The 21,353-nt window shown below is 42.4% G+C and overlaps 1 protein-coding gene across 2 annotated transcripts; it reads left to right on the top strand.

Moving 5' to 3' along the window:
- The first annotated feature begins 889 nt into the window (after window positions 1–889).
- Window positions 890–20,089, top strand: LOC114685648 (L-lactate dehydrogenase C chain-like). Of its 2 annotated transcripts, none has more exons than XM_028860279.2 (8): window positions 890–991; window positions 1,400–1,532; window positions 2,207–2,324; window positions 5,158–5,331; window positions 7,536–7,709; window positions 18,000–18,117; window positions 19,277–19,400; window positions 19,850–20,089. In XM_028860279.2, exons 2-8 carry the CDS (start codon window positions 1,407–1,409, stop codon window positions 20,012–20,014), a joined length of 999 nt encoding a protein of 332 aa, XP_028716112.1. In that variant the 5' UTR covers window positions 890–991; window positions 1,400–1,406; the 3' UTR covers window positions 20,015–20,089. The 2 variants fall into 2 exon arrangements, with proteins under 2 accessions (XP_028716112.1, XP_037054974.1); XM_037199079.1 differs by having other exon boundaries at window positions 933–1,099.
- The last annotated feature ends 1,264 nt before the right edge of the window (window positions 20,090–21,353 follow it).

Genomic DNA, 21,353 nt, shown 5'->3' with positions numbered 1-21,353 from the left:
CAAGGTCATATCTGATATATGACCCTAAAAGGGCAGAGACCCACAGGTTGAGAACCACTGCTTTAGAGAACCCTGACGAACACAGAGTGTGGTGTGTGTGTGTGTGTGTGTGTGTGTGTGTGTGTGTGTGTGTGTAAGTGGGCATGCGTGCATGCGTGTGTGTACAAGCGCTGGGGGCATTTGGGTATGTGAATGCAAGTGCCCTTGAGGCCAGAAGCTTCTAATTCCCCTGGAAATGGAGTTTCGTGTGTGTGTGTGTGTGTGTGTGTGTGTGTGTGTGTGTGTGTGTGTGTGTGTGTGTTGTACATGCTAGTGCACATGGAGGCCAGAGGATAACATCAGGTTTTGCTCCCCTCTCAGGTGTCATCCACCCTGTTCTTTGAGACAAGGACACTCGTTAATTAGAGCTTACCAGGCTGCCTAGGAAGCTGCAGGAGCCTCTGTCTCTGCCTCCCAGCACTGGGATCACTGCGAGTAGAACCACGCAGCTTTAAAGGTGTGTTCTGGGGATCCAACTCAAGTCCTCAGGCTTACATAGCACGAGCTTGATGGACTGGGCTTTCTCCCCAGACCAGTAGTTATTTAAATGCTTACAAACACATGTAGTTATTTAAATGCTTACGAACACATGTAAGGGCAAAGGCCAGGGGCATGCACTTCAAACTCAAAGTTCTGCATTTCCTCGCCAAAGAAAGGTGGCGTAGTTCATGTCAGAGACTTCAAGGAGGCGCTTCCCAAGCCAGCTGCCATCTTCCCTGTTGTCCCTGGGTTAGGCAGACCTCCCACTAGGGGCCTTGGAAACCTCTGGAGCCCCTCAGACACTGGAGACTTGAAGAGGGCGGAGCTTGAATGTGACGTAGAGTATGGCGCGTTCCTCCTTTGTTACAGCATTGGTTCCTGAGCCCAACCGTGGTCCTGTTGTCACACCTGTGCGTGGTGTCAGCTGTAGGGTTTGTTATTGCTTCCTGAGAGCCTTCATCCACCTGGGAAGGAAAGCATTTATGTGACTGTGGCGACAGGGGGGAAGGGAGGAGCCTGCTGGGAAGGAGGAGCCAGCAGGAAGGGAGGAGCCTGTCTCCACAGTCCTCTGCTGGACAAGGTTGCACTTTGCTTCCATACTCTAGTCAGGGAACTCTCTGGCTTCCCTCCTCCTCTAGCTGCTGCGAAATGCAAACTCAAGAGGTAGCTCCGAGGCCAGGTATTGTGGCACAGGCCTGTAAGTGACCAACGCAGGAGGATTGCCATGAGTTCTGGCCAACCTAGACTACATAGTGACTCCTTCGCCAGCCCTAGATACAATGTGAAACCCTGCTTCACTTCACTCGTCACCAAAAAAATGGTTGTTCAATGTCTTGGCTGTAGGGGTTTGTGACCACTGAAATTTTCTTCTACTCCTTAGGCTCAGCATGTCCACTGTCAAGGAGCAGCTTATTCAGAACCTAATTGAAGAAGATAAAACCTCCCGGTGTAAGATCACTGTGGTCGGCGTTGGAAATGTTGGCATGGCCTGTGCTATTAGTATCTTACTGAAGGTAAGTAGTTAAAGTTTTTTTGTGCAGGAAATCAAGTAAGCACAGCTGGTGAGTTCCCAGTCCAATGAGGATTTTTATTACCAAAGAGGAGGGTTGATACTGGGGCCAGTATAAAAGTGAGGTGAGTGATAATGAAAGACATCGTAGGTGGCTTCTCTCTGGCCATAAGGATGCACAGTAAAAGCAACATTAGCAGCTTGAAACCTAGCTTGATGTTAAACACAGTGAAAACCCCTTGGACAGAATTCCTTCACTTTTCATTGTGTTTAAGGTGTTATTTAAAGACTCAGTTCTAGGTGGATGGAGAGATGGTTCAGTAGTTTAGAGTGCTTGCTACTCTTACAGCACCTATATCAAGTAGCTCACAGCTACCTGTAGCTCCAGCTCCAGAGGATCTGGCTCCCTCTTCTGGTCTTGGAGTACTACACACATGTTACACATATACACCATGCAGATACACACATACTAATAAGTGAAAATAATGAAATATAATCTCAAAAAAAGAAATATCTCTAAAAAAAGATCTAAAGACACAATTCTATAAAGTTCTTACAGTTTTGTAAAGGTAAAGCAATTGATACTTCTTCTATATTCTATTCCTCTCTCTGCCCTGGAACCCTTCTTGGTCTCCTAAAAGTTTGGACCATGGCATTGATAACTTTTATGTGTTTCAGGATTTGGCTGACGAACTTGCCCTTATTGATGCTGATGCAGACAAACTGAAGGGAGAGGCACTGGATCTTCTACATGGCAGTCTTTTCTTCAACACTCCAAAAATCACCTATGGAAAAGGTGTTTTTAGTTTTATAATATTACTTTCAGAGCTTTGTAAGAAGGACTCAATTTGTCACGTGTAGTGGTTGGGATACCTTGTAATCCCGACATTTGGGAGGTGGAGCTGGGAGGAGGATCAGGAGTTTAGGACAGCCTGAGCTACATACTGAGTTTGAGGCCAGCTTGGGCTATATGAAACCCTATCTCAAAAACTAGAAAAGGGAATCAATTTTACCAAATTGACTTCAGTAAGTATATAATTAAAATATCAGGGAGCTAGGCAGTGGTGGTGTATATCTTCTATTCAGGAGGCAAAGGTAGGCAGATCTCTGGGTTTGAAGATAGTCTGGTCTACAGAGCAAGTTCCAGGACAGCCAAGGCTACATATAAAAACCCTGTCTCAAAAAATACCAACATACATATATGTATACATGCATATATATCCCTGACATTATGATATAACAATTTAAAGGCTCATTTCTGCTTGGTTTATTTATTTTGAGATAGAATCTTACCATATGGTTGTGGCTAGCTTGGAACTTACACAAATCTGCCAGCTTCTGCTGACTGAGTACTAAATTAAAGGTGTATGCCACCAAGCCCAGAGTAAAGGCTTAATGAATGAATGAATTCATTAATTAGATGATTGTGGGATTTTTTTTGTTATTGTTGCTGCTTTTTTTTTTCTATATAGGGTGTTTCTCTGTGTAGCTTTGGAGCCTGTCCTGGAACTCCATCTGTAGACCAAGCTGGCCTTGAACTCACAGAGATCCATCTGCCTCTGCCTCCCAAGTGCTGGGATTAAAAGTTTGCACCACAACCATCTGGCTGTTTCTGTTTTGAGACAGAGTCTCCCTATAGAACTCTGGCTGTCTTGGACTTACTATGTAGACCAGGCTGACCTCAGACTCACAGAGATCATCTGCCTCTGCTTCCTGAGTGCTGGGATTAAAGGCATGCAACACCACACTTGGCAAACCTGATTATCATTTTTGTTTAAAGACCATTAAATTACGAAAGGGGAAATTTGGAAGGCAGAATAATAAAAAACTCCTTGGGGGCTGGAAAGATGGCTCAGTGGTTAAGATCACTTACTGCTCTTTTAGAGGACCTGGGTTTGATTCCCAGCACCCTCATGGTGACTGACAACCATCTGTTACCCCAGAACTAAAATCTGATGTCCTCTTCCAGACTCTGAGGCACTGCACACATGTGGTGCATCAACATACACTCATGTGGTGCAGATAGAACACTCAAACACATAAAATAGTAAATGAATAAATCTTAAAATGACTGGCACTGAAGGTAGTTATTTAATTTAAAAGTGTCCTAAAGAGGCACCATAAGCATTTCATATTGACCCAAAGCATGTAACTATCCTTATTAATTTGCTGATCTATCTGTCTGTCTATCTATTTCTCTGTCTCTGTCTCTGTCTCTCTCTCTCTCTCATTACTATTATTTGCTTTTTTTAGGGACTCTCTACATAGTCCTGTCAGTTCTGGAACTCATTAGGTAGACCAGGCTGGCTTCAAACTCATAGAAATCTGCCTGCCACTGCCTTCCAAGTGCTGGGACTAAAGGTGTGCACCACCATGCCCTACCTATTTTTAAGATGTTGTGTCTGTATATATATCTACATGTAGTTATGTGCATATGAGTGCAGGTACCTGTGGAGGCCAAAGGCATTGGATCATCTGGATCTGAAGTTAGAGGAAGTTGGAAGCTGCCATATGTGGGTGCTGGGAACTGAACTTGGGTCCTTTAGAAGATCAGTAAGTGCTTTTAACTGCTGAGCCATCTGTCCAGCCCGGAGACGCTGTTTTTGTTGAGGTGGTTCTGTTTGTTTTAGAAGTGTGGTAAAGGTCCTTACTACCGAGCCTGATGACCTGAGTTCAATTTCAGAGACCCATGTGGAAGAATGAGAGTCCTAACTCCTCCAGGTGCCTCTGTGACCTCCACATGAATTCCATGCCATGGCACACGCACATACACACACAAATAAATGAGGATATGAATGATATGTCTTAAATGTTTGCATGCTTAGAGGAACTGCTAATTGGAAAAGTGTCTAATAATGTTTAGTAATGATGAGCAAAGCTGTTTTATTAGGGTTGGATATAGTAAGTGAAATAGTTTCCAGACAGATAATTACACTTAGTAAATATCGGTAGATTATTTACTTGTGTGGGTTAAGATCAGACATATTTGTAATACTGAATATGGTTCCTTATAATAATTAGAGGTAAATCTGTTATTGCCTTTAGAATCCTAAAACAGACAAAGAAATTCTCAGAGTCCTAAACTTTTGTTTGTTTATTTGTTATTGGAGACAGGGTTTCTCTGTGTAAGAGCTCTGACTGTCTGGAACTCACTTTGTAGACCAGGCTGGCCTTGAACTCACAGAGATCCACCTGCTTCTGCCTCCCAAGTTCTGGGATGAAAGGCGTGTTCCACCACCTCCTGGCAAGTTGCAAATGTCTAATTCATTTGGGTATTGCTAGAAAGTCAGGGCACTGGAGATGTAGTTCAGCGGTGGCATGGCCATTGGTTCAAATCCCAGCAACAGAAGAAAGCAAAGCCAGAAGCCAGAGCGCTGATGACTTCCTTGCCCCAGCCTTCCTGGGACGAGAGTTAAAGGGAATAGCAGATGAGGAGGGGGCTTTATGAAAGCTGGCAAGTGGCTACAAGTCTTGTTTGGCTTATGCAAGACGCTCCAGTGTGGGGAGTCTGTCTGTTTCCAAAACCAGGATGTGGAGGTTAGTCTCAACCGTGTGGGATGGACGTTTACAGAGTAAGGCACAGTGGTTGTCAGTCCTGATCCAAATACTGCCCTCTGTTTCCTTCTTAGATTACAGTGTAACTGCCAACTCCAATTTGGTTATCATCACAGCTGGTGCAAGGCAGGTAGTGGGAGAAACTCGCCTTGACCTGGTCCAGCGTAATGTAGTTATCATGAAATCCATCATTCCTGGCATAGTCCAAAACAGTCCTCACTGTAAAATACTGATCGTCTCAAACCCAGGTGAGGACCCCATCCCCTTCCTGAATGATAATTGGCCCATATAATTCCATTCTAAACTTCACTAAGGTTGCATTTGTGGGTAATAAGCTTCGTTCACTCCAAGTCTTGTCATGCCGTCAGTTTTTTGTTTGTTTGTTTGTTTGTTTTTTTCGAGACAGGGTTTTTCTGTGTAGTTTTGGTGCCTGTCCTGGATCTCACTCTGTAGACCAGGCTGGCTTCCAACTCAAAGAGATCCACCTGTGCTGCCTCCCAAATGCTGGGTTAAAGGCTTTGGCCACTGCTGCTGGCGCCATAAGTTTTGATAGATGCCATTATGATGCCATCACAGTAAGATCCGGATCATCTCTATCACTGCTGCAGGGCCATGGGCTCATTTGTGCTTCATCCTTCATCCTCCTGCTTGTCTCATTTTCTGGGACTTCAGAAACAAAACAAAACAAAACCCAGCAGAGAGTGCAAACATTTTTACACTAGCCCCTTTTACAGCACAGTTATTTTGGATTCATCTGTGTCTGGGATGTGTCAGGATTTGTGTCTGAGCATTGCTGGAGTCTTCTGTTGATGTTTTCAGGTGTGTGTGGTGTGACGAGCAGATGTGTGCACCTGTAGCCCATGTGGAGGCAAGAGGTTGGTGTCTTCCTCCACTGCTCTCCAGCATCTCTCACTGAACCTGGAGCTTGCCATTTTGGCTAGACTCCTGACCATTATGTTCTTTGGCCTATCATCTCTACATCCCCGACCCTTACCTACCCATTTTATGTACATATATTTTTAAAAATCAGATTCTATTATAGATGGTTGTGAGCTGCCATGTGGTTACTGAGAATTGAACTTAAGTTCCAGACAGTTGTGAGCCATCATGTGGGTGCTTGGAACCAAACTGGGTCCTCTACAAGAGCAGCAAGTGCTCTTAAACACTAAGGCATCTCTGCAGCTCATGTTGATTTTTGTTTGTTGTTTTTTGTTTTTTGAGACAGGGTTTCTCTGTGTAGCTTTGGAGCCTGTCCTGGAACTCACTCTGTAGACCAGGCTTGCCTCATACTCACAGAGATCCACCTGCCTCTGCCTCTAGAGTGCTGGGAAAAAAGACATGCAGCACCACCGCCTGGCCCGTTCATAGGTTTATAAAAATAATGCAAACATTCATGTGCAAGCATTTGTGTGGTCATACTTCTTCCTTTCTTTGGAGTAAGTGAAGGGGGCAGGGAGGCCCAAGAGTGTAACATACTCTGAAGTGTTTGGCTCTGTTAGAACCTGCTTTCAAAGTCATATGCTGTAGTTGAAAGATTTCCTGTGTCTCACCCAGCCAGTGGTCAGGACAAATCTCTCTCACCCACAGTCCCACAGCCACTTATAAAATAATCACTCAGAGGCTTAATATTAATTACAAACTCTATGGCCTATGGCAGGCTTCTTGCTAGCTAGCTCTTTCCTCTTATATTAACCCATTTCTATTAATCTATGTATTGCCACGTGGCCGTGGAATTACTGATCTGTTGGTATGTTGCTCCTTGGGTGGCAGGCTGGCATCTCTTCTGCCTTTCTTCTTCCTGTCTCTCTATTGGATTTCCTGCCTGGCTATAACCTGACTCGCCATAGGCCAGAGTAGCTTCTTTATTAACCAATCATTGCAACACATATTCACAGCATACAGAAAGACATCCCACAGCACTGTGCCTTTGACAATGTCACCAGCACTCTGTGTTCCCTGTGTTCTTACCAACCCTGCTCTTGTCAGCCTTTCAAATGTTTAACTCCAGTGTCTTATTCCCCAGTGTCTTATTTTTGAAGATTAGTCTAGCCAGATAGAGCTTCAACATCAAAGCCAAGCTGGCATAAGCTTTCTGTATTGCTCACATACCTGCATACTCCTCCGGCTGTGTCCACGCATTATTCCAGGGAACATGTTGATAGCTCAGGTGAGGATGAGCTAATGGAAAGAAGAAATCCAGGGACTAAAGAGGTGGAAACTGACCCATTATTAGATTTGCTGGAAAGCCCATAGAGTATCTCAGAAGATGCTTTAAGATTCTACTAGTGAATGATTTCACATAAAAAGCCCTACTATGCCTACTTTAAGATTTACTGTACTTTGAACTCTGATGAATCTGTGTTTGACTCCAATTTATCTTTTTATAAAAGCAACTGTAAAGAGAAATTGCTATGGATCTTTCTCAAACCATGTTTGAAATTGTTCTTCCTAGTGGATATTTTGACTTATGTGGTATGGAAAATAAGTGGCCTCCCTCCAAGTCGTGTGATTGGAAGTGGCTGTAACCTAGACTCTGCCCGTTTCCGTTACCTGATTGGAGAGAAGTTGAGTGTCCACCCTACAAGTTGCCATGGCTGGGTTCTCGGAGAACACGGTGACTCTAGTGGTGAGTGTGACCCAGTCATTGTAAGTGCCCTTCCAGTGTTCAGTAATGCTTCTCTTCAGAACCCATTCTCTGTATAATTTTCATTTTGTTATTATTTTCTTTGGTGTATGTTTTTTCTATTTGTATGTTTTTCAGACTATTTTAATTGAGTGAGTCATGGTAGTGTCTACCTGGAATCCCAGAACTTCAGAGGTAGAATCAGGAGGATTGCTAGTTCTAGGTCAGGCTGGGCTACAAAACAACACCCTGTCTGAAACAGTGGAAAACATTTGTTGATGCATAATTATGCATCTATGGAGAGAACAGGTAGATGATTGATGCATACATATGTAACCTAGTGATCAATCAGTGCTATCAGCCTCATGGTCAACTCATCAATTTATCACTTCTCTGTGATGAGAACATTAAAAGCTATCTAGTTTGATATCTAGACAATCTTTTAAATGTTTTTTATTATTTTAAATTATGTATATGTATGCATGTCTGTGTGTGGGTATGTGCACCTGAGTGGAGGTGCCTGCAGAGGCCAGAGGTGCTGTATCTCCCCGGAACTGGGGTTACAGGGGGTGGTAAGCTGCCTGATGTGGGTGCTGGAAAGAGCAGAATCTGTTCCTAACCACTGAGCCTTTTCTCCAGACTGAGACCATACTTGCCCTTTTTAAAGGACAGGTCTGCTGGATGTCAGGCTGTCCTGAACCTTGCTCAGTAGCTAAGGATGGCGTTGAAGTCTGCTCCTCCTGCCTCTGTTTCCCAAGCACTCTGTCAGCTAAACTCCGTGCCCAGCACAAGAGCACATAATCACCAACTACAGTCTGCTTACCCTGCAACCGAGCACCAGCACTCGCCTCTCTTCTGCTCAGTGCCTGAGCTGCCCTGCTCTGGTGATCAGATGGCTGAACACGCTGGCTGTCCCTGGGCGCCCTTTCTCCCACCTTCTCATGTCTGCATTTTTAGATTTCATATTTAAATGACATCACTCCACAGTTGACTTTCTGTGTCTGGCTTATATTGCTGCACATAATTTCCTGTTTTACTCAGGTCATCACAAATGACAAGATTGGATCCTTTTGAGGCTGAGCAGTATTGCATCACACACATGCACACACTATTATTTCCGTCTGTCTTTTGATGGAATTTTGGCTGACTATAAGTCTTGGAGGGTGCATGGAAGACTGTAGTAAACAGAGGTGGGCAGCTGTTGTCCTCAATATACTGACCTCAATTTCTTCGGTTGTGTGACCTGCCCAGTAATGGGATGCTGGCTCACATGGTTAATTCTAGTTTTAGTTTTTGAGGCATCTCCATGTTGTTTCCCACACAAGGATGTGCCAACTGACATTGCCATCACCAGGACACGAGTGTCCTCTTTCTCCACAGCCTTGCAGCCTTTGGTACCTTTTGTCTTTTTGACAGCAGCCACTCTGATTAGGGAGAGACGAGTTCACTGTGAGTTTGTTGTTCTGCCTTTAGCTTTCTTTGTTTTTGTTTTTTGAGCAAAGGATTCTTTCTAGCTCAGGCTGTGTAACTGCTCCCCACTGAAGATCGGCAACATCACATGCTTTGGTGACACAGAGGCTGTTTTCCTTACCATGTTAAGCATGACTCTGATGTTGGAGGCTGAGGTGATCCTCCTGCCTCAATCTCCCATGTGCTGGGATTATAGGCCAGCTCTCATGGTTTTGTTTTAAACTTCCATGTTGAGTGTTGTGAAGCACATTCCATTTTCCTCCTCACAGAAGTACACGTTCAAATTCCTAAACACTTTAGACAGGTGCATCTATTTGTTCTGGTTACTGACGTGTCTGAGTTCCTCATCTTCTCTGAAACTTGACCTCTCATCATTCTGTAACTTACAGATGTTTTCTTCTGCTCTATACTACACTCCACTCTGTTATTTCTTGATACAATCCCATTCATCTATTTGATGTGTGTTTTTTTTTTTTTTTTGTGTGTGTGTGTGTGTGTGTGTTGGTGTGCATGCATGTGTGTAGACTCAAAGTTGATGTCAGGTGTCTTTCCCATTATTTTTTCACTTTATTTTGAGTCAGTCTCTCTCTTTTTTTAATATTTTTATTTTATAATTAACTTAATTTCACATATCAATCACGGATTCTCCCATTCTCCCTCCTCCCATCCCCACCCCTACCCCCAATCCACCTCCTCCAAGGCAAGGTCTCTTCTGGGGAGTCAGTCCAGCCTGGTAAGACTCAGTTGAGGCGGTCCAATTCCCTCCTCCCTACACCAAGGCTGAGCAAAATGTCCCAGCATAGACCTCAGGCTCCAAAAATCTAGCCCATGCACCAAGGACAGTTCCTGGCTCCACTGCCTGGGGACCTCCCAAACAGTTCAAGCTAATCAGCTGCCTCATTTATCCAGAGGGCCTGGTCCAGTTCCATGGGGCCTCCTCAGCCATTGGTTCACAGTTCATGTGTTTCCACTCATTTGGCTATTTGCCCCTGTGCTTTTTCCAATCATGGTATAAATATTTCTCACTCATACAATCCCTCCTCTCTCGCCGATTGCACTCCCGGAGCTCCACCTGGGGCTCGGCCATGGATCTCTGCATTCACTTCTATCAGTCACTGACTGGATGAGAGTTCTCTCATGACAGCCAGCGTGTTGGGCCATCTGATCACCAGAGCAGGTCAGCTCAGGCACTCTCTCAACCATTGCCAGTAGTCTATAGTGGAGGTATCTTTGCAGATTTCTGGGGATCTCTCTAGCACTCTGCCTTCTTCCTATTCCCATGGGGTCTTCATTTATCATGGTATCTCCTTCTTTGTTCTCCCACTGTGTTCCTGATCCAGCTGGGACCTGTCACTCCCCTAAGCTCTCTTTCCACTAACCCTTGCCCTCCATTACCCACCCCCTCACCCCCAGGTTGCTCATGTAAATCACATCCATTTTTCTGTTGTTAGGCAATCTTTGTTTCTTTCTTAGGGTCCTCTTTACTAGGTTGCCTCCCTGGAGTTGTGAGTTGCAGTCTGGTTATTCTTTGCTTTACATCTAGTATCCACTTATGAGTGAGTACATGCCGTGTTTGTCTTTCTGAGTCTGGGTTACCTCAGTCAGGATTTTTCTAGGTCCATCCATTTCACTGCAAACCTCATGATGTCATTGTTTTTTCTCTACTGAGTAGTACTCCGTTATGTATATGTATCACATTTTATTTATCCATTCTTCAGTTGAAGGGCATCTAGGTTGTTTCCAGGTTCTGGCTATTACCAATAATGCTGCTATGAACATAGTCGAGCATGTGTCCTTGTGGTATGATTGAGCATTCCTTGGGTATATGCCCAAGAGTGCTATAGCTGGGTCTTGAGGGAGGTTGATTCCCAAATTTCTAAGAAAGCGCCATATTGATTTCCAAGTGGCTGTACAAGTTTGCATTCCCACCAATAGTGGAGGAGTGTTCCCCTTGCTCCACATCCTCTCCAACATAAGCTGTCTTCAGGGTTTTTGATCTTAGTCATTCTGATGTGTGTAAGATGGTATCTCAGAGTCATTTTGATTTGTACTTCCCTGATGACTAAGGATGTTGAGCAATTCCTTAAATGTCTTTCAGCCATTTCAGCTTCTTCTGTTGAGAATTCTCTATTTAGCTCTATAGCCCACTTTTTTTAATTGGACTGTTGGGTATTTTGATGTCTAATTTCTTGAGTTCTTTATATGTTCTGGATATCAGCCCTCTGTCAGATGTGGGGTTGGTGAAGATCTTTTTCCATTCTGTAGGCTGTCTTTTTGTTTTATTGACTGTGTCCTTTGCCCTACAAAAGCTTCTCAGTTTCAAGAGGTCCCATTTATTAATTATTTCTCTCAGTGTCTGTGCTACTGGTGTTATATTTAGGAAGTGATCTCCTGTGTCAATGCGTTCAAGACTACTTCCTACCTGCTCTTCTATCAGGTTCATAGTAACTGGTTTTACGTTGAGGTCTTTGATCCACGTGGACTTAAGTTTTGTGCATGGTGACAGATATGGATCTCTTTGTAATCTTTTACATGTTGACGTCCAGTTATTCCAGCACCATTTGTTGAAGATGCTTTCTTTTTTCCATTGTATAGTTTTGGCTTCTTTGTCAAAAATCATATGTTCATAGGTGTGTGAAATTAATGTCAGGTTCTTCAGTTCGGTTCCATTGGTCCACATGTCTGTTTTTATGCCAGTATCAAGCTGTTTTTCTTTTATTATTATAGCTCTATAGTAGAGCTTGAGGTCAGGGATCATGATGCCTCCAGAGGTTGGTTTATTGTACAGGATTCTTTTGGCTATCCTGGGTTTTTTGTTTTTCCATATGAAATTGAATATTGTTCTTTCCAGGTCTCTGAAGAATTGTGTTGGGATTTTGATGGGGATTGCATTGACTCTGTAGATTGCTTTTGGTAAGAATGCCATTTTTACGATGTTAATCCTAATTATCCGTGAGCATGGGAGATCTTTCCATTTTCTGACATCTTCCTCAATTTCTTTCTTCAGGGACTTAAAGTTCTTGTCATATAGGTCCTTTGCTTGTTTGGTTAGAGTTTCCCCAAGGTATTTTATATCATTTGTGGCTATTGTAAAGGGTGATGTTTCTCTAATTTCTTTCTCAGCCCATTTGTCATTTGTATATAGGAGGGCTACTGATTTTTTTGAGTTAATCTTGTATCCTGCTTCATTGCTGAAGGTGTTTATAAGCTGTATGAATTTTTGGGGTCACTTATGTATACTATCATACCATCTGCAAATAGTTAAAGTTTGACTTCTTCTTTTCCAATTTGTATCCCCTTGATCTCCTTATGTTGTCTTATTGCTCTGGCTATAACTTGAAGTACTATATTGAATAAATATGAGGAGAGTGTACAGCCTTGTCTTGTTCCTGATTTTAGTGGAATCACTTTGAATTTCTCTCCATTTAATTTGATGTTGGCTGTTGGCTTGCTATAAATTGCCTTTATTATGTTTAGGTATGTTCCCTGTATTTCTGATCTCTCTAAGACCTTTATCACTAAGGGATGTTGGATTTTGTCAAATGCCTTTTCAGCATCTAGTGAGATGATCATGTGGTTTTCTTTCTGTTTGTTTATATGGTGTATTACATTAACAGACTTTTCTATGTTGAACCACCCTTGCATCCCTGGGATGAAACCTACTTGATCATGGTGAATAATTGTTTTGATGTGTTCTTGGAGTCTGTTTGCCAATATTTTGTTGAGTATTTTTGCATCAGTGTTCATGAGGGAGATTGGTCTGTAATTCTCTTTCTTTGTTGCATCTTTGTTTGGCTTGGGAATCAGAGTAATTGTTTGTTGTTTTATTTTAAGATTTATTTACTTATTATGTATACAGAAGAGGGTGCCAGATCTCATTACAGATGTTTGTGAGCACCATGTGGGTGCTGGGAATTGAACTCAGGACCTCTCGAAGAGCATTCAGTGCTCTTAACCTCTGAGCCATCTCTCCAGCCCGGGAAGCAGGGTAATTGTAGCCTCATAGAAGGAGTTTGGTAATGTTCCTTCTGTTTCTATTGTGTGGAACAATTTAAAGAGAATTGATTTTATCTCTTCTTTGAAGATCTGGTAGAATTCTGTGCCGAAACCATCTGGTCCTGGGCTTTTTTTGGTTGAGAGACTTTGAATGACTGTTTCTGTTTCCTTAGAGGTTGTTGGTCTATGTAAATAGTTTATCTAGTCTTGATTTAACTTAGGTATGTGGTACCTATCCAGAAAATTATCCATTTGTTTTAGATTTTCCAGTTTTGTGGAGTACAGGTTTTTGAAGTATGACCTGGTGATTCTCTGGATTTCCTCAATGTTAGTTGTTATGTCTCCCTTTTCATTTCTGATTTTGCTAATTTGGATTCTCTCTCTCTCTCTCTCTCTCTCTCTCTCTCTCTCTCTCTCTCTGCCTTTTGGTTAGTTTGGATAAGGGTTTGTCTATCTTGTTGATTTTCTCAAAGAACCAACTCTTTGTTTCATTGATTCTTTGTATTGTTCTCTTTGTTTCTATTTTATTGATTTCATCTCTCAATTTGATAATTTTCTGGCGCCTATTCCTCCTGGGTGACTTTGCTTCTTCTTGTTTTAGGGCTTTCAGGTGTGCTGTTAAGTCACTAATGTGAAATTTTCCAAGTTCTTTTTTTTTTCTTTTTAAGATTTATTATTATGTATACAATTTTCTGTCTGCATGTATACCTACAGGCCAGAAGAGGATGCCAGATCTCATTACAGATGGTTGTGAGCCACCATGTGGTTGCTGGGAATTGAACTCAGGACCTCTGGAAGAGCAGCCGATGCTCTTAACCGCTGAGCCATCTCTCCATCCCTTCTCTAACTTCTTTATGTGGGCATTTAGTTCTATGAATTTTCCTCTTAGCACTGCTTTCCTAGGGCCCCATAAGTTTTGGTATATGGTATATTCATTTTCATTGATCTCTAGGAAGTCTGTAATTTCTTTCTTTCTTTTTTTTTTTTTATTTTTTTATTTTATTTTTTATTTTTGGTTTTTCCGAGACAGGGTTTCTCTGTGCAGCTTTGTGCCTTTCCTGGAACTCGCTTTGGAGACCGGGCTGGCCTCCACTCACAGAGATCCACCTGCCTCTGCCTCCCGAGTGCTGGGAATAAAGGCATGCGCCACCACCACCCGGCTAGGGAAGTCTGTAATTTCTTTCTTTATTTCTTTCTTGACCCATTGGTGATTCAGTTGAACATTATTAAGTTTCCATGAGATTGTAGGCTTTCTGTAATTTTTGTTGTTGTTGAAATCTAACTTTATACCTGGTGGTCTGATAGAACACAGGAGGTTATTCCAATTTTTTTTGTATTTGTTGAGATTTGCTTTGTGGCTGAGTATGTGATCGATTTTAGAGAAGGTTCCATGGGGTGCTGAGAAGAAGGTATATTCTTTTTTGTTAGGATAGAATGTTCTGTAAGTATCTATTAAGTCCATTTGAGTCATAACATCAGTTAAGTCCCTTATTTATCTGTTAAGTTTCGATTTTGCACATCTGTCTAGTGGTGAGAGTGGGGTGTTGAAGTCTCCCACTATTAACTTGTGGGGTTTTATATGTGATTTAAGCTTTTGTAATGTTTCTTTTACATATGTGGGTGCCCTTGTGTTTGGGGCATAAATGTTCAGAATTGAAACTTCATCTTGGTGGTCCTGTGATGAGTATGTAATATACTTCTTGATCTCTTTTGATCGATTTTAGTTTGAAGTTTATTTTGCTGGATATTAGGATGGCTACACCAGCTTGCCACTTAAGACCATTTGATTGGAAAGACTTTTACCAGCCTTTTATTCTTAGGGAGTGTCTATCTTTGATTTGAGGTGTGTTTCTTGTCTACAGCAGAAAGTTGGGTCCTGCTTTTGTATCCATTCTGTTAGCCTGTGTCTTTTTATAGGTGAATTAAGTCCATTGATATTAAGGGATATTAATAAGCAGTGATTGTTAGTTCCTGTTACCTTTTGGTGGTAGTGTGTGTGTACTTCACTTCTTTGGGGTTTACTGCTGTGGCTTTATCTATTGCCTGTGTTTTCGAGGGTGTATCTGACTTTCTTAGGTTGGAATTTTCCTTCTAGTGCTTTCTGTAGGGCTGGATTTGTGGATAGGTATTATTTAAATCTGGTTTTGTCTTGGAATATCTTGTTCCTTCTGTCTATGATGATTGAAAGTTTTGCTGGGTATATTAATCTAGGCTGGCATCCATGGTCTCTCAGTGTTTGCATTATATCTGTCCAGGTCCATCTGGCTTTCAAAGTCTCCATTGAGAAATCTGGTGCTATTCTGATGGGTTTGCCTTTATAAGTCACTTGGACTTTTTCCTTTGCTGCTCTTAATATTCTTTCATTATTCTGTATGTTTAGTTGTTTAATTATTATGTGGAGAGGGGAGTTTGTTGGGGGGTCCAGTGTGTTTGGTGTTCTATAGGCTTTTTGTGTCTTCATAGGTATTTCATTCTATAAATTGGGAAAGTTTTCTTCTATGATCTTGTTAAATATATTTTCTGTGCCTTTGATTTGGTATTCTTCTCCTTCCTCTATCCCTCTTATGCTTAGGTTTAGTCTTTTCATGTTGTCCCAGAGTTCTTGGACATTTTGTATTATGACTTTTTTGACTTTGGTATTTTCTTTGACTGATAAATCCATTTCCTCTATTATATCCTCTACACCAGAGATCCTATCTTCCATCTCTTGTATTCTCTTGGTTATGCTTGCGTCTGTGTTTCCTGTTCGTTTACTCAGATTTTCTATTTCCAGCATCCCCTCTGTTTGTGTCTTCTTCACTGTTTCTATTTCCCTTTTCAGGTCTTGAACTCTTTCCCTCACCTGTTTAAGTGCTTTTTCATGGTTTTCTTTAAAGGATTTATTGCTTTCTTCCAATATTTATTTGTCTTTTCCCCTATTTCTTCCAATTTTTTTGTTTCACTTTTTCTCAATTTCTTTATTGATTTCTTCCACTTTTTTGTTTATTTTTTCCTCAATTTTATTTTTCATTTTTTTCTTGAAAGGCCTCTAGCATCATTATGATGCTATTCTTAAGACTGCTTACTTCTGCTTATTCTGTCTTGTGATGTTCAGGTCTTGCTGTTGGAGGAGGGCTAGGTTCTGGTGATGCTGTATTGCTCTTTATGTTGCCTTGATGTCTGCCCATCTCCTCCTCTAATGGGTATAAGAGGTGCCTGTGTCTGAGTGAGTTGCTGTTTGTCCAATCTGTGCTTGTTGTGTTTGTGTCTCAGGGGGCCCTTCTGGGTCCAATCTTAGCTCTTGGTCTAATTGGAGCAGGCAGATTCTGTGTCTCAAGGAGCTGCTCTTGGGTCAACCCAAGCTAGTTAATTCTGTCACAAATGCTTTCTTGGTCTTCTCAGGACTCTTGGTCCAGTCAGAGCTGACTGATTCTATGTTTCAGGAGGCCTCTCTTGGTCCAATGAGAGGTAGGAGAGTCTACTTTTCAGAAACCCACTCTTGGTCTAATGAGAGCTGGCAGATTCCCTCTCTGCTGAGGTTACTCTTGGTCCAATGATAGCCCTTTGTCCAATGAGAGCTCTCTCTCTAGCCCAGAATAGAGCTGAGGGTTGGTTTCCAAGCCTCAGGAAGTGGCTGGGGTCTCAGGCAGATAGGAATGGGAGCAGGGTGTGAAGATTGCAGGGTCTGCTTTCAAGTCAGGGTCTCTCATTGAGCTCTACCAATCCTGGGTAGTCCACAGAGCCACCTTGCCTGGGGATTCCATCTCTGCTCTCTTGTTTATACAGAGGTGTTTTGATTTCATATCCTTGGAAAGAGTTTATATGAGTCTATGTGGCTGTGTATTACTCCTCAGCTCTGTTGCTGTGGGGAAGTGTGGTATAATATGCAACTCCCTCTCCTCTAACTGATAGCATGTTTCTTAGCAATCCTTTTTCTTTGTAGATTCTGCATTTTGCATATTGCTTTAAACTGTTTCCTGTGCCATACAGCTATAAATAATTCAATCATGTGTTTTCTAATGATATTTCCTATAATTTCTCTTTCTGTTCCTTTAAAACTTATTTTGGGGCCTGGAGAGATGGCTCAGCAGTAAAAGAGTAGATGCTCATTGCTACCTGTAACTCCAGCCTCAGGGGATCCAACCCTCACTTCTGGGCTCTGCTGCCATTTGCACAAACCCACATACAGACACACAGGTACACCTCAGTAAAAATCACAACATACAAACAAAAACAATAAAATAGATCTTAAAAAAACCAAGAAAAACCCTAACGCCTTGTTTTTAATATGATGTGAGATTGCATCTTAACATTAAAATCCAAACAAAAAATACTCCTAGGTGTGCTGGTGAATACTTTGTAATGGCAGCATTTAGGAGGCTGGGACAGAAGGATCAGGAGTTCACAGACATCCTAGGGTACACAGCAAGTTCAACACTCTCAACCAACCAAAGCCGGGGGTGGTGATATATGCCTAATATCTAATAATCTGGAGGTTGGGAGTGGAGGCAGGAGGATCAGGAGTTGGAGGCCACCTTTGGCTATACATTGAGCTTGAGGCTAGCCAGAGTTATATGATACCCTTTCTTAAAAACAAAGAGCAAAGCCTGTCTGTCAACACCAGCCCAGTGTGGGAGCATATGCTTGTCATCCAGCACTCAGGGCAAAAGGCAGGAAGACAGGAATTTGAAGATAGCTGGGGCCTTTCTCAAAAGAACCAAATCCAAACAGAATAGAATCCCCTCCCCGCCCCCAACAAATCAGCCCAGCACTGAACTCAAGCCACTGACTCAGCTTTGGCAAGAGGAGCTCACATGGAGACTTGGTTTTTTGTTTTGTTTTTCTTAGTGCCCTTATGGAGTGGTGTGAATGTTGCTGGCATACCTCTGAAGTCACTGAACCCAGCATTAGGAACGGACTCAGACAAGGAAGGGTGGAAACAGATCCACAAACAAGTGGTGGAAAGGTGACAGTAGTTCTGTGATTTTTAATGCCCTAATCATCAGTATTAAGAATAAATTTTGAGGACTGGAGAGATGACTTCAATTCCCAGCAACCACATGATGGCTTACAACCATCTTTGATGAGATCTGGTGCCCCCCTTTTTTAAAACGATTTATTTATTTATTATGGATACAGTGTTCTGCTTGCATATATGCCTGCAAGCCAGAAGAGGGAACCAGATTTCATTATAGATGGTTGTGAGCTACCATGTGGTTGCTGGGACTTGAACTCAGGACCTCTGGAAGAGCCGCCAGTGTTCTTAACCTCTGAACCATCTCTTCATCCCCAAGATCTGGTGCCCTCTTATGGCATGTAGGCATACATGCTGCCAGAACACTGCAAAAAATAAAAATCTCAAAAAATAAATAAATTTTGAGCTGGTGGTGGTGGCACATGCCTTAATCCTTGCACTCGGGAGTCAGGTGGATCTCTGAGTTCAAGGCCAGCCTAGTCTACAGAGCTAGTTCCAGGATAACCAAGGCTATACAAAGAAGCCCTACCTTGAAAAATAAAAAAAAGATAAAAAATAAAATAAAAGTTAATTCTATCTTGTGGTGCTTATGTCCTAGTATTTTGATTTCATGATACAGATCAACTGATTCTTTTTTTGTTGTTTGTTTTGTTTTGAGACAGAGTCTTTCTATGTAGACTAGGCTGACCTAGAACTCTTACAGATCTGCCTGTCTCTGCCTCCTGAGTACTTGAATTAAAGGCATTTGCCACTATGCCTGACTTTTAATTGTTTCAAGTAATAATGACATTTTTTGAGACAGGGTCTTATTATATATGTATGTGTGTGTGTGTATGTGTGTGCTTATATATACATATATATGTATGGATATACACACACACACATATATGTATGTATATGTATATGGTTGGCCCAGAACTCAGTATGTAGACCAAGCTGGCCTGGAACTCAAGATATTCACCTGTGCTCCACCATGCCTGGCTTAAGTCTATTTTAAAAAACTGTAAGTCATGAACACTTCTAGAAGAACTCTGAGAAAATGTTAATAGCATGGTATAGACAGAGATGCTTCATAAGGGATAGGTGAGCAACAATGTTGTCTCTGAGTTGACCTCTCATGATTTTGATTTCCTTGCTCACGTCACTGCAGTGGCTACGAGGTCCTTCGACTGAAGGGCTACACCTCTTGGGCTATTGGGCTCTCTGTGATGAATCTGGCGGAATCAATGCTGAAGAATCTGAGGAAGGTGCATCCCGTTTCCACACTGGTGAAGGTATGCCTGGAAGAAATGTGCATTTATCATATTCCTGGTCACTGGTGAGGTTGAGTGTAAAGTAACTTCAGAGTGAGGCAGGTGATGGAGAGTTTGATGCAGGAAGTATTGGGAGAACACAGGAGTGAGGGACCTGTGCTCCTAGAAAAGTTGCAGAGCATATGAGAGACTCTGGGCATGTATGGGAATTTGGGAGGCACTGTCAGAGTCTAGAGACCCTGACATGTTTACAGCCAAAGCTCTTCCATTACCATCCACAAAGGTACCTCAGCCCTGGAGGGGTGGGGGTGCAGGGCAGGTAGATCGGAAGAGTTTCCTGCCTGTTTCATCTTCCAGGAGTGGCCTCTGCACAGCTCTGCTTGGTGCTACAGTCTACTGCTCATTTTTATTCTGATGCTCTCCTGCACAGTGGCAAGGGAATCAAACAATGATGTGACCTTGTATTTTAGGGCTTATATGGGATCAAGGAAGAAATCTTTCTCAGTGTTCCTTGTATCTTGGGACGAAACGGCATCATGGACATTGTGAAAGTGAACCTCAACTCCGAGGAGGAAGCCCTTCTCAGGAAGAGTGCAGAAACACTGTGGAACGTCCAGAAGGACCTGGAAATATGAAGTCTCAACATTCCACACTTTTACAGATGTGTGATTGCATACTTACACATTTCAAGTGTTTCTGTATAATAAAAAGTTAAACAAAATATTGGAGACCTATGACATAACAGCAGTCTCTTGAGGTCAGAAAGATAAGTGCTGAAGACATTTCTTCCTCCCCTTTCTTTTGAGACAGGGTTTCACTATAGAGCCTGGCTGGTCTGGAACTCTAGACCTGGCTGGCCTCAGAGATCTTGTAGCCTTGAAGTGCTGGGATTAAAGGCATGCACCACCATGCCCAGCTGAAATGTCTGCCTTTTTTGAATCCTCTGTGTCCGTGTAGCGATGAGGTCCATACAGGGTGGAATTCCATTTCTGAGGAACCAGTGAGTGAATAGCTCTCAATTTCCACAGAGCCCATGTGACAGACCACTCATAACAACACAGAACTGAAGTTCTCACAACACTGAAATGTCACAGTGTGCTCTCTTCCATTGCATCACATTGCTTCATTAGTTCCCATGTCTGTGTGTATTTTTTACTATTTCATTTCTGGGACTCTCCAGTTTGGTTGGTATGGTTCAGTTGTCTTGACAATGTAGTATTCCCTCTATCCTCTATCCGTGTACAAGATTCTTAGATCCTTGGGAGTCAGTCTTTTTACCTTACATTTGCCCTTACTGGCAAAGGGCTTGCTTAACTACATAACATGTCTTGGTGGTATTTATTGTAAAAGTGTCTGGTAAAACCTTTATTTTCCTTGTCTTTCCACGCCCTTCTTCACCCTTTCTCATCCTTCTGTCCCACAGTGCCTATGAGGTGATTAAACTCAAAGGATATACCTCATGGGCCATTGGCCTCTCCATGGCCAACCTGGCTGAGAGCATGATTAAGAATCTTAGGTGGGTGCATTCCATTTCTACCATGATTAAGGTAATGGATCTGCAGAGAGTTACTTCTTAGAGACCTATTTCTTGGCTTTGCAAAGTCTTGAGCAGACTCAAAGGAAGCCCCCCAGTTAACTGGCTGAACTGATGTAAATTCCCCCATTCATGCTTTTCTTTTGGAAAGAAATAGTTGGCATGTAGAGTTAATGTCCCACTAGCACTGTAGATATCTGACTATGATTTATGCTGAGCAACGTAGGAGACCTTGCTCAGTTACCAGTCTTACAGGTATGGGGAAGTGTAGTGTCTTATGTACATTGGTGAGAGTTTGGGTTTTTTTTTTTTCCGTTTGCTTTGCTTTTTTGAGGCAAGGGTCAGCTGGCTGATCATGAACTTGTTATGTAGCTGAGGATAACCTTGAACTCTCTCCTGCCTCTATCTCCCATTTGCCGGGACAACAGGCATGTGCCAAA

This window comes from Peromyscus leucopus, chromosome 1, assembly GCF_004664715.2.
Source record: "Peromyscus leucopus breed LL Stock chromosome 1, UCI_PerLeu_2.1, whole genome shotgun sequence".
Taxonomy (NCBI): Eukaryota; Metazoa; Chordata; class Mammalia; order Rodentia; family Cricetidae; genus Peromyscus; species Peromyscus leucopus.
The sequence above is the reverse complement of the archived record's forward strand: the minus strand, read 5'-3'. Positions and strand labels throughout refer to the sequence as shown.

Bases quoted from the DNA above. Each gene is read 5' to 3' on its own strand.
- LOC114685648 (XM_028860279.2), top strand. From the start codon at position 1,407: ATGTCCACTGTCAAGGAGCAGCTTATTCAGAACCTAATTGAAGAAGAT. The intron at 1,533-2,206 runs GTAAGTAGTTAA...TATGTGTTTCAG, and splicing joins CTATTAGTATCTTACTGAAG to GATTTGGCTGACGAACTTGC. The intron at 5,332-7,535 runs GTGAGGACCCCA...TGTTCTTCCTAG, and splicing joins ACTGATCGTCTCAAACCCAG to TGGATATTTTGACTTATGTG.